Source organism: Phycodurus eques, chromosome 2 (assembly GCF_024500275.1).
Source record: "Phycodurus eques isolate BA_2022a chromosome 2, UOR_Pequ_1.1, whole genome shotgun sequence".
NCBI classification, from domain to species: Eukaryota; Metazoa; Chordata; class Actinopteri; order Syngnathiformes; family Syngnathidae; genus Phycodurus; species Phycodurus eques.
The window spans coordinates 5,180,500-5,192,758 of NC_084526.1; the positions used below are offsets into that span (position 1 = coordinate 5,180,500).

General features: G+C 39.5%; 1 protein-coding gene across 5 annotated transcripts in view; it reads right to left on the reverse strand.

The window, feature by feature from the left end:
* sirt3 (sirtuin 3) overlaps positions 1-12,259 on the reverse strand; it is a 20,186-nt gene continuing 7,927 nt past the window's right edge. For 2 of the 5 annotated variants that reach the window (XM_061664664.1, XM_061664657.1), the window contains exons 3-8: positions 7,126-7,305; positions 5,208-5,440; positions 5,013-5,113; positions 4,750-4,911; positions 2,754-2,966; positions 1-2,567 (exon numbers count right to left, since the gene is read on the reverse strand). In XM_061664664.1, coding sequence (XP_061520648.1) covers positions 2,541-2,567; positions 2,754-2,966; positions 4,750-4,911; positions 5,013-5,113; positions 5,208-5,440; positions 7,126-7,305 — 916 coding nt within the window. In that variant the 3' untranslated portion in view covers positions 1-2,540. The remainder of the gene's footprint in view (positions 2,568-2,753; positions 2,967-4,749; positions 4,912-5,012; positions 5,114-5,207; positions 5,441-7,125; positions 7,306-12,259) is intronic. The other 3 variants (XM_061664687.1, XM_061664680.1, XM_061664671.1) reach the window with 2 other exon arrangements.

The following is a 12,259-nucleotide window of genomic DNA, read 5'->3' on the forward strand; positions in this document are numbered from 1 at the left end:
ATTAAAAAATCTCATGGCATACCTCGAAGAAAAATATCACAACAATAATGAATACTGAAATTATGATCTCTCAATTCCCTCACAAATTGACTTGCTCACTGTGAAACCTGTTTATTGGACACAAAGTTGACATGCTCTCAGGAAGCCACCACGTGTTGTTGTATGAATGGTAACGTAGATACACAGGTTTATTGTACCTTCTGCCATCGAATGGAAGTGCATTTAATGGTTCTACCTGTCACTATACATCGCTGGCATAGATAGCTAAACAAAGATATATTTGTAATGAATAAATAATCCTTTTCAGACAAATTAAGTGAAACTGGATCATTTCTCTCACTTTAATCACGATGTTGTGATCCTCTTCAATCGAATGGTGTGATGTACAGTGTTGGGCAGGTTACTTTGTAAATGTAATTGGTGACAAATACAAGTTATCTGTTGAAAATCTAATGGCAATGTAACTATTTCAGTTACTTTCTAAAAGTAATATATGTGATTACGTTTGATAACATTTTGATTACTTTTCTTAATTTTTAACAAAAGCTCGTCTCAAGTGTTAATCATTTTCATATTTTCCGACCTGATAGTGTTAAAATCTTTCAGCACTACTTTAGACTACACAAAGACGATACAATAAATGACTACACGCACAATATTGAACTTCAATAATTTTTTTTTTACTGTAAAAACAGCGGCAGAGTACACGTCAGAGAACATTTTTCATTGCCTTATCTATAAACCTTCACACAAGACTTTCAACAGGCTATGCAAATTAAATTAAGCACTTTATCTCTAAACTGCCAACAGAACAGCACAAAGCTAAAATATGCCCACACACTATACATCAAGCATGTGGATATTAGTAAAAAATTATAAACAAAAAGTCAAATGTTCTTTTAAATGTTCATAATTTTAGACAGTAAATTATGATTTTACCCTTTGAAAATCTCAGATAAACTAATAGATTGCACCACAAGGTGGCGCTTTAAGTTTTTTTTTCTTTTCTTTTTACAGAAACGATGTCATGTTTGAGAGCTACAACTACTTCATAACACTGCTCTTGCATCATAAACGATATGAAACTAAAGCAGACTTTGTCATCATTATTTAACCTGCTAGGCATCAAAAGACACAAGGAAGGAAATTTTGTTGTATGTGAGTGCTTGCAGTTACCGCTAGCCTATAACTAGTAGGCTACGCACCTGTAAATGTGTCCTCAGATTTGACATAAACTGTTCTGACATGGACAGCACCTTCACTGCCGGAAAACACTCTTTGCACTGCACTAATATGTTCGGGCCGTTATCTTTTGTCTGTATGAAGTATTTATTCTATTTCCAACCCGTGAACATCTTGTGCACCTGCAACATTGTTTTAAACTTACAGCTGACTGCCGAGACCATAAAGAGCCAATCATATGCATCTGCTTTAGAAGGTGGAAGTGGTGATTTTTCAAACGTAACGAAAATTGTAATAATCCAAAATTCTAAAAGCAACAAATTTAATTCCATACTTTATCACAGTAATATAATGGATTACAATAACTTTAATTACGTAATCTCATTAAATGTAGTTTGTTACTCCTCAACACTGGTGGGGTACTTGCTGTGGAAAAAAAAAAGCTACCATCTGAGATGCGAACCTGTTACTTAAGTGAAAATCAGGGAATGGAGCTCATGGATTTGATCCGAGTGTATCTGTTTTTGTATACAGTGGAATATTGATTAAAGGGACCTCAATATAACGGATATCAAATATAACGGACCGTCAGGACAGAACAATGTGTACAAAAATAGTGTCAATTGTTGACAAAGTCTGTTAGTTCCAAAATTGGCTGCTGTCGTTTACGGGCGCTGTGATGCAATATAGGCAGCAAATGGAAGACATGTATTTCTGGGTCACAGATATACAGTGTGACTAGTTCCAGCCAAAAGAGTAGCTCGTGGCGCTCTGGTGGCCGTGTTGAATATGGCGACATGCAACAATGCATTGATGTAACAGCCATGATGGCAGGAGTTCTATCTATTGTCGCATAGAGCTCTGCGCAGAGAGAGAGCACTAATTCCTCGTGGCTCATGAAAGCGACCCCCCCGACTTGCCACTAGTCACTACGACAAAAAGTACACCAGCGTGCTAAGTTTGGATACAATTCAAAACATTTTCAACATTTTCAAGCTTTATCATATTTCTTTACAATAACTTTGTGGGCGTTTTAGGCCACAAAAAAAGTAATATGGATGCATATGACCACAAAAAGCTTCAATATAACGGACAATCGGCTGTAACAGACGACTCCCCACCCCTATTAGACCCTTAAATCGAGGTTCCACTGTATCATGATGAATTATGTGCTGTTTTAAAGCTATAAAATGTTAAGTACAGTACAATAAGCCATCTGCTCTAGACCTTACGTCTTTTGATCTGTCTGATTTTATTATTATTATTTGGCTTTTATTATTGACACTTACATTTCATAATTCAAGTAGTCCACGTGATCATCTGGAGAAGTGTTGATCCTCTGAATGCTGTTTTTCTTATTATTCTTCATTTGTCTTTGTTATAGTCTGCAAAAAATAATATATATATATATATATATATATATATATATATAAAACAGTGTATTTGCCAGTTAATGTTTTATTAATTTTCTGTCTCTTGAGCTTCCAATTCATTGTTGCTTTCCCTTTGCAGAATCAATTATTTGTCCTTTGTGGAGATCAGTATCGTTTGCCAGACAGATGAGAACTCACTTTGTCAGCAGCTGCTGCCATCAGAGCATCAAGCTCCTGAGTCCAACCGAGGGCATTGACTAAAGTTTGGATGCCACTCACTACATCACCCAGCAGCACAACGTCACAAGGTCGATTGTTTCTCAATGCAAATGGACCCACTAAGTCCCTGTTGATGAGCAGTCGAGGAACAGAGCTATGCACAGCTCCAGCCAGACTGGCAAAGGGCTCCACCTTCAGGGAGAAGAATGAACAACAGAATTATACTCTACACTCACTTTACGTCATTAAACACACAAGAGGAAGAGCTGTCTGAAATATTCTGTCTTTACCCAAAAATAATACTGCACAGTTTAGATCATTGAGATATTTATTAAACAATGGATCATACTGAGAGCTGTTTCTAAAATTTTGCTATCTCATATGTGGCAAGGGTGAGCTGTGACTCACTTAGGTAAAACATCTTGTCTTGTTTAGAAACAATACCCATAAAGAGCATGCTTTCTCTAAAAAGAACAACAACATTGTTTAGAGTTAAAAGACCAAAGTACAGCTATTTGGCCGAAATGCAGCATAAACCAAGTACAGCATATCAGCACTAATACCTCTTATGAAATTCGCCACAAAATGACATGGGCACCTCAAAATGTCAACCATGAACTCCTCTGTACACACAGATGTGGCTTCTTGGAAGTTTGACTTTTTAACTACTTGTATAAAAATACTGTAGTATAAAAATACTATAGTTCTCTGGTGTGCCTGCCCACTCATTAAGTAAAATCTGGATCTTTTTGTGTTCTTTTTAAGCTGCCTATTTTTGAAAATGTTTCTGCGAGCAAACTGCTCTGAATTTTGCAAATTGTGACATCACAACGCTGATGTTCTCCGTCCATGACATGCTAGCTAGGCTCAGTGAAGACTCACCATTGCCTGGAAATGGTACTGGTGAAAATACAATAAATCTTTAAATGGGCACTCACTTTTTTTCAACACACTAAGGGCTAGTAGTTACACTTGCTTGGTCACAAACCCTAAATTCCACCGCCGGTCGCCATGGTATCAAAGCCATACTCAGTAATGGTCCTGCAGTACAGGAAGGCGGTGTGAGCAGTGGCTCATTTATATGAGACAACCCCATCATAAAAAACTGAATGAGTTCAACTGGGGTGCTAAAGGGGAAGTTGAGTGTGTTGAAATTCTTTATCCATTGTGTATTTTGACCAAAGAATGTAAATTGCAAAAGAAATACCACTTCTCTCAGAACAGTGAACCGATATTCCTCCACAGCAATGTACGAAACTAATGTCACACCGAAAAAAATATTATATTACATGAATTTATTGTAGGGAGGCACGGTGACCGACTGGTTAGCACGTCTGCCTCACAGTTCTGAGGACCAGGGTTCAAATCCCGGCCTCGCCTGTTTGGACTTTGCAGGTTCTCCAGTGCATGCGTGGGTTTTCTCTGGATACTCTAGTTTCCTCCTACATTCCGAAAACATGCATAGTAGATTAACTGAGGACTAAATTGCCCGTAGGTGTGAATGTGAGTGTGAATGGTTGTTTGTTTATATGTGCCCTGTGATTAGTTGGCGACCAGTTCAGGGCGTACCCCGCCTCTCGCCCAGTGTCAGCCGGGATAGGCTCTAGCACGGCCGCAACCCTAGCTTTTGCGGTACGCAAAATATATGTATGAATGGATGAATTGCTTGCTGGTAAAGATTTTCAGACACTGCTTTTTATTTTCTTGCCTATTTGATGGGAATGGAGTTTAACTTACTTAATCTTTAAACCTGCAAAGTACTATATATATATATATATATATATATATATATATATATATATATTTTTTTTTTTTAAATTCAGGCCTGATGCCTAAAATACAATACATGATGATAATTGAAAAAGCGTTTGTGAATCACAGTCATGTAAAAAAGAAAGCGTTCACATTTTCGCAGGACTGTCTGTTGTAACAAAGCTGCTGGCGCTTCATTTTGAAATTGGAAGAGAGAGTTCACCTCCAGTGATGTGCCCATGATGAGCAGGAGATCTGCAAGAGGAAAGTCTGTGAGGTACTTGAAGAAGTGAGGCGGCAGTTCCTCTCCAAAAAATATTATGTCTGGTTTTACAACGCCCTTACAGGTCAAGCATTTGGGAATCACTCCGCTCATCAAGTCTGGCTAGTGAAAAGCAAAACAGTTAAGATTTCTTTAACAATGAAATTTATGAAAATATTATAACTTGACAAAGAATGAACAAAATACTTTGATATTTAACTCACACGTAGATCCTCTCCCTTATATTTACTTCGGCAAACAGTACATGTGGCCGTAGCAAACGTACCGTGGGCCTCCACGAGCATCTCAGGAGGAATCCCAGCCACTGAATGAGAATGCAGCTAAATGTAGTAACATAACCACTTCTTTACAACAGGAATAAGTCAGATGCAGCAAAAGATGAAAATATTAAATCATACATCTTTCCAGGCCATCAATATTCTGTGTGTACATTCTGAGGAGCAGATCCTTCTTGTGAAGCAGTCGCACAAAATAGTGAGTAAGATTAGGCTGGAAATTTCCAGGATATAGTTCTTTAGCCAGGGTAAAGAATGGTTTAGGGTTGTGATGAAAAAAGGCAATTTCAAAAATAGCCTCAGCATAAGGCAGGTTATACTGCTGCAGGTTGTCATAGAGACCGTTTCCCGGGGACCTGCAAAGGAAATAACCACTCATCAAAAATGACAGAATATACATTTCGAAGTGTAAAAATAAATACAGCGGCTGAAATAAAAATTTAACACATCACCATTTTTATCACTTAATATATTTCCAAAGGTGCTATTTACATGATAATTTCACCAGATGTTGGGAACAACCCAAGTAATCCATATATACAAAGAAAATAGAACAAATAAGATCAGAAATTAAGTTATGTGTATTAATGTGAAATGACACAGGGAAAAAGTATTGAAAAACGCCAACTGGTATTTATTTCATACTTTGGACAAAAGCCTTTGTTTGGAATGACAGCCTCCTGTATGGAGAAACTAGTCGCATGCATTGCTCTGGTGTGATTCTGGCCCATCCCTCCACACAAACATCTTCTTTTATGGTTGAAGGTTCCGTGGGCTTCTTTTATGGACCTTAAGTTTCAGTTCTTTCCATAGATTTTCGATTGGATTCAAGTCAGCTGATTGGCTGGGCGATTGTAGCAGCTTTATTTTTTTTCTTTGAACTCAATAGAGAGTTTCCTTGGCAGTATGTTTTGGATTATTATCCTGATGAAATGTCCACCCTCGTTGCATTTTCATCATCCACATAGATGGCAGCAGAGCTTTGTCAAGAATGTCTCTGTAGATTTGCCCATTCATCCTTCCTTCAATAAGGTGAAGTGTACCAGTACCATTTGCTGAAAAGCAGCCCCACATCATCATGCTCCCACCTCCGAACTTCACTGTTAGTATGGTGTTTTTAGGGTGATGTGCAGTGCCCATTTGTCCTCCAAACGTGGTGTGCATTATGGCATCAAAAGAGATAAATTTTGCTCTCATCAGACCAGATTATATTCTCCCAGTATTTAACTGGCTTGTCCAAATGTTGTTCGGCAAACTTTAAATGAGCTTTGACATGCTTTTTTTTCTAGCAGTGGGGTCTTGCGTGATGAGCGTACATACAGGCCATGGCGGCGGAGTGCATTACTCACTGTTCTCCTTGTGACCACAGTACCTGCTAATTCCAGGTCTTTTTGAAGCTCTCCACAGGTGGTCCTTGGCTCTTGGACAACTCTTCTGATTATTCTTCGCACTCCTCTATCAGAAATCATGCAAGGAGCACCTGTTCGAGGCCAATTTATGGTAGTATGATTGGCTTTCCACTTACGAATTATGGCCCCAACCGTGCTCACTGGAACATTTAGAAGCTTAGATAAGCGCCTGTTACCAATGCCATCATTATGTTTTGCAACAATTACTTTACGATGGTCTTGAGACAGCTGTTTGTTCTTACCCATAATGAGATGTGTCTTGACTCACACCTTGGCAATGAGACCTTTTTGTAGGCCACCATTTAGGACTGAACCATCTGATATTCATTTGCACTGACAAGGGGCTGGATTGTTGTTTGATTATTTATTTTTTTATGTATTTTAGGGGTTGTCTTTGCTTTCCATGCCTTTTTGTACCTCCCTTTCTTCATGTGTTCAATACTTTTTCCCTGTGTCATTTCATATTATTACACACAACTTAATTTCTGATCTTATTTATTTGTTCTGCTTTCTTTGTATGTATGGCTTGCTTGGGTTGTTCCCAACATCTGGTGAAAAAATCATGTCACTAGCACCTTTGTAAATATATTTAGTGAGAAAAATGGACAAGAAACCATCAAGAACAGTTTTACCTGAAATCGGGAATGCCACTGGGAGTGCTAATCCCTGCCCCTGCCATCACCACCACTCTCTTATACTTCTGCTCTAGCATGTTCTTAGCAATGCCTTTCAGGGTCTGCTGCTCCGCAGCTGCCCCACCACCCCAGGAGAAAAGTCCCTTAGTTGCATTCCACCAAGGAGAGTTTGTTTGTCTGGGCAAATGAGAAAATAGAGTTCTAGATAATCCAATAGAATGCACTGTTAAGAGTCACTGTAAATTTTAGTTATTTGCCACATACCATACAGTAAAATATTTTAAAGTGATTATACAGTAATTAACTGTAGTTTCCACTGCATCACAGTTTCTTTTTCCCCCAATATGGGGCTTTGAGTTCTTCCTTGCCCAGTTGGGGGGGTTAGATTCGGGGATGTCGTCAATCTTTGCCAACTGTGTACCTGCGAAGCCCTTAGTTACTCTTTTGTGATTAAGGGTGTTATTATATTATACCAAAGTTTACTTCAATAGTTATTTGTTCTCGTGTGACTCTTTCTAATGTATCTAGTATCTTAATTGTTTTTCCTTCTTTCGCAGTGGGTCAACTGGCCTCCCTTTTCTCTCATGGACAAGATTAACTGTGAATAGGTCTTTCTTCTTTCCTCCCATTTTAGTTTAACTGTTTGTTTGTTCTTCAGAGACGGGGAGAGGCGCGAAGCAACTACAGGTTACTCTCTTGACTGTCTCTTTGCAAAAAAAAATTTTTTTTCTATCTTTCTTTCTCAAAAAACACAAATACAAGATTGGTTCCTTACTTATTCTGTCATAAAAAGATTTTCCAAAACAGTTGGTGTCAGACGTGGGATCCTAGGATTGCTTGCCGATCCAGGGGACGGCGGGAGTGATTGATCATCAAGGACCAACGCATGAGTCCTGCCTCAACCCAAATAATTAAGGGGGACTGTTTGGGCTCTGGATGTCGGCTATCACCTCAGGATCCAAATTGACCTGTTGTCCTCCAAACAAAGAATTACGGTAAAGAACATTTTAATTCCTTGAAAATTGGACCATTTCATATGGTGTACTGCAGCTTTGTATTAAGTGGTATTGGTAATTCCTCTCCCCACATTCCGCTGGGAAGGTTTGAGCCCTTAAAGTCTGGGTTAAAGTCCAAGTTAAAGGTTAGGGGTTCAGGTCAGAGTCCCCAGGTTCGAGTCTGACAGTTAGGGGTTTAGCTCTCCAGGTTAGAGTCCGACAATCAGATGTCCTCCCATCCCCCTCTCTAAAACCAGTCCAAGTTGACAGAATTATCATTATATCTGGATCTCTCATATTCTCTTATGTTCTTTTGTTGGTGTTGTTTTTGTTTTATTGTCATGACAACAAAAGATGAGGGGAAAAGATAACAACAACCATTAACAACAACAATAACTAATGCAGATGGGAATATTGAACAACCTCCATCCATCCATTTTCTGAGCCACTTCTCCTCACTAGGGTCGCGGGGGTGCTGGAGCCTATCCCAGCTGTCATCGGGCAGGAGGCAGGGTACACCCTGAACTGGTTGCCAGCCAATCGCAGGGCACATAGGAACAAACAACCATTCGCACTCACAGTCATGCCTACGGGTAATTTAGAGTCTCCAATTCATGCATGTTTTTGGGATGTGGGAGGAAACCGGAGTGCCCGGAGAAAACCCATGCAGGCACGGGGAGAACATGCAAACTCCACACAGGCGGGGCCGGGGATTGAACCCGGGTCCTCAGAACTGTGAGGCTGACGCTCTAACCAGTCGGCCACCGTGCCGCCTATTGAACAACCTGAAATGTATAATTATTATTTCTCATTGTGTGAGGATCTATTCCTCGCGTAGATGTTTTGTCTGGGACCTAAGGTGTAGCAGTTTGGAACTGCTTGAACAAATCTACAGTCGGCTGGGGATGATGTAACTTGGCCTGGGGCCTTAGGGATGGTGATTGAGGAATCACCTAGAATGTATAAAGGTTATTTGTAATTTTTCTGAGTGAGATTTGGTCTGCAGTACCCTGCCAAGTTACGGGTCACTGTCAACGGCAAGGAACATTTCTTCACGGATCCGGACAAGGCAACAGAGTTTGCGGAGCAGCGAATCGGAGCTGCCCCCACGGATTGACGGTCGGTATGAGAATCACCTAGGCAGGGACAAAATGCTGATGCGAATATTTCTGAACAGTGATCGTTCCTTGCCCATTTAACATGCTACATAATCAATATACTTTGGAGTTTAAACAACTTACCTGCTTGTGCTGTGGCTGAGCAGGTTGTGTTACGTGATGCCAGAGGACTAGTTATTTGGTTCAGGTTAATTAGATTATCTGGTCGTTCCTGTTGTTTGTTTTGCACCACACGAGGCACATACTGACCTTACTTGAATGAAAATACTAGTTTCATGCTGTTTATTTAATTTATTTATTTATAAACGCCCGTTGATTTTCACCTAGTCCTACCTTGCCTGCAGGCATTCTAACACTGATGGGAGCCTGTAGGTTTTTTTTTTTTTTGTATTTATTTTTTTTCCTAGTAATTTTTGGTCAGTTAATTTAGATCTTGGGGGCAGACGAGGGGGCCTCACCTTTACCTCCTGGAACGTGCAAGTGGCTGAACCACCCAGTAAAGAGGGGTAAAGTACTGGCTCACTTGAAGTCTTTGTCCTCAGATATTATGTTCCTCCAAGAAGCCCACTTAAAAATACCTCCCAAGTTAGATTAAGGAGTAGATGGATTGGACAATCATACTATTCCTCTTTTACTACTAAGGCTCTTTCGATCTTATTTCAGAAGAGCGTTCCATTTAGACATCAATCAACTAAAACGGACATAGAGGGCCTCAACCTCACTGTCACAGGGGAAATCTATTCTGTCCCTATAACTTGAGTTAATGTCTATGGTCCAAATGATCATCATCCTGCCTTCTTTAAGAAGGCGTTCTCCTTAATAACTAATGCCTCACAAACAAACCTAATTATAGGAGGGGATTTAAACTGTGCTCTAGTCCCTTACATGGATAGTTCCTCTAAGAAATGCGCTTCATATTCTAACACAAGGGAGTTCTTAAGGGCGTACATTGAAAACTCTAATTTATCCGATGTGTGGCAATTCTTCCATCCAACGGAACGGGACTACTCGTTTCACTCACATGGACATAACGCCCGCATTGATTACTTTTTGGTAGACTCTTAAGTTATTACCTCAGATTTCTAATTGTAAATATCATGACATATTGATCTCTGATCATGGCCCCCCTCAAATTTTCGCTTAACCTAGATGGTCTGCATTCTTCCCGCCCACTGTGGAGGATGGATCTTCGACTTATTAACGACCCCAATTTTCTTGATTTCATGCGAGAGCAGATGGAGGTATCTGGACACCCCTGAAATCTCCCCAGGTTTGCTTTGGGACACTCGAAAAGCTTATTTGAAGGGTTGCATTATTTCCTATCAGGGGCATAGAAATAAGAAGAAAAAAGCTAGGCTTAAAGAATTAGAAGAACAGATGAATCACCTCAATAATCAGAATGCATTACAACCCTCATTGGATAAATATAAACACATTTTGGAGTTCAGGCTTCAGTATAATTAGATTGTTTCCGCCAAGGTTTTGAAATCATTTCTTTCTTTGAAGCAGAGGTACTTCGAATTTGGTGAGAAACCTCAAAAATTGCTGGCCAAACAACTCCACAAGCTAGAGAATGATCAAACAATTCATAAAATTAAGTTTGAACACGGAGTTCCTCTCACCTCAGTTAAGGATATTAATGAACGCTTTAAAGGTTTCTATGAATCTCTTTACTCCTCTAGAACAAATGCAAGGCCCCATAATATGGAAAACGTAATATGAAAAAAAAGTCTTGATCTTCCCGCGCTTTCACAGGAAGACTGAACATCAAAGACAAACAAAGACGTTACTCTCCAGGAAGTGAAAGTTGTGATTAAAAACTTGAAAGATGCTAAAACCCCTGGTGCGGAGGGGATCCCTTCTCAGCTATATAAAACCTTTGCCGACACACTGGCGCCATACATGCTTAAAATTTATTCATGGGCCCTTGAAAAGGGTTCTCTGATGCAAACTCTTAATGAAGCTGTCACACTTATCTGGAAAAAGAACAGGGACCTGGAAGAGGTTGGTGGGTACAGACCTATATCCCTCCTTAATGTGGATCAAAAAATACTGGCTAAACTTTTGGCAATTAGACTTAATAAGTACATTGGCACACTGATCCATCCGGATCAGTCCGGATTGATGCCCGGTAGAAATTCTGCCTCCAATCTTAGACGCCTCTTTAACATAATGTATCATACCCACTCTAACCTGAATGATCTTGTTGTCATCTCCCTCGATGCAGAAAAGGCATTGAGCCAAGTTGAATGGTCATACCTATTTGCGGTGTTGTACAAATTTAACTTGGGCGATACATTCAGTGCCCAAATCCGACTATTGTATTGAAGTCCCCAAGATAGAATACTGACTAATGGATTAGTGTCTTCTCCTTTTAGCCTGTTTCGGGGCACAAGACAAGGCTGTCCCCTTTCACCACTTCTCTCTCCATTGGCTATAGAGCCCCTTGCCTAATCCATTCATACTGATCCTAATATCTACGGCTTTAATACGTCGGGCATAAAAATTTCTCTATACGTGGACGATGTATTGTTATTTATAATCAGACCCCAAATCTTCCTGTGACTCTTGATAAAATAAATCTGTTTGGAACCTTCTCTGGTTACAGGATTAACTGGACCAAAAGTGAATTGATGCCTGTGGAATTAAAGGACCTATCCCTGATACATATATGATATCCCTGATCTCTTATCTAGGGATTCATATTACCAAGGAATCTTCATCAAGGTAAACTACACCCCTTTAGTGGCCAAATTGCAGGCAAATATCCAGTTTTGGATATCGCTCCATTTTTCATTGATTGGCAGAATTAATACAATGAAAATGATATTCTTCCCGCAATTGCTGTACCAAGGATGATTTTTTTTTTTTTGGTACTATATAAATCAAAATTATTGTAAAAGTCTTGGTTAATTCAATTGATATAAATAAATGACACAAATGTGAAAAGCAAAATGTTAACTTCTTAATGTAAAGGGTGAAAATATTCATTGATTCATTTTCCTTACTGCTTATCCT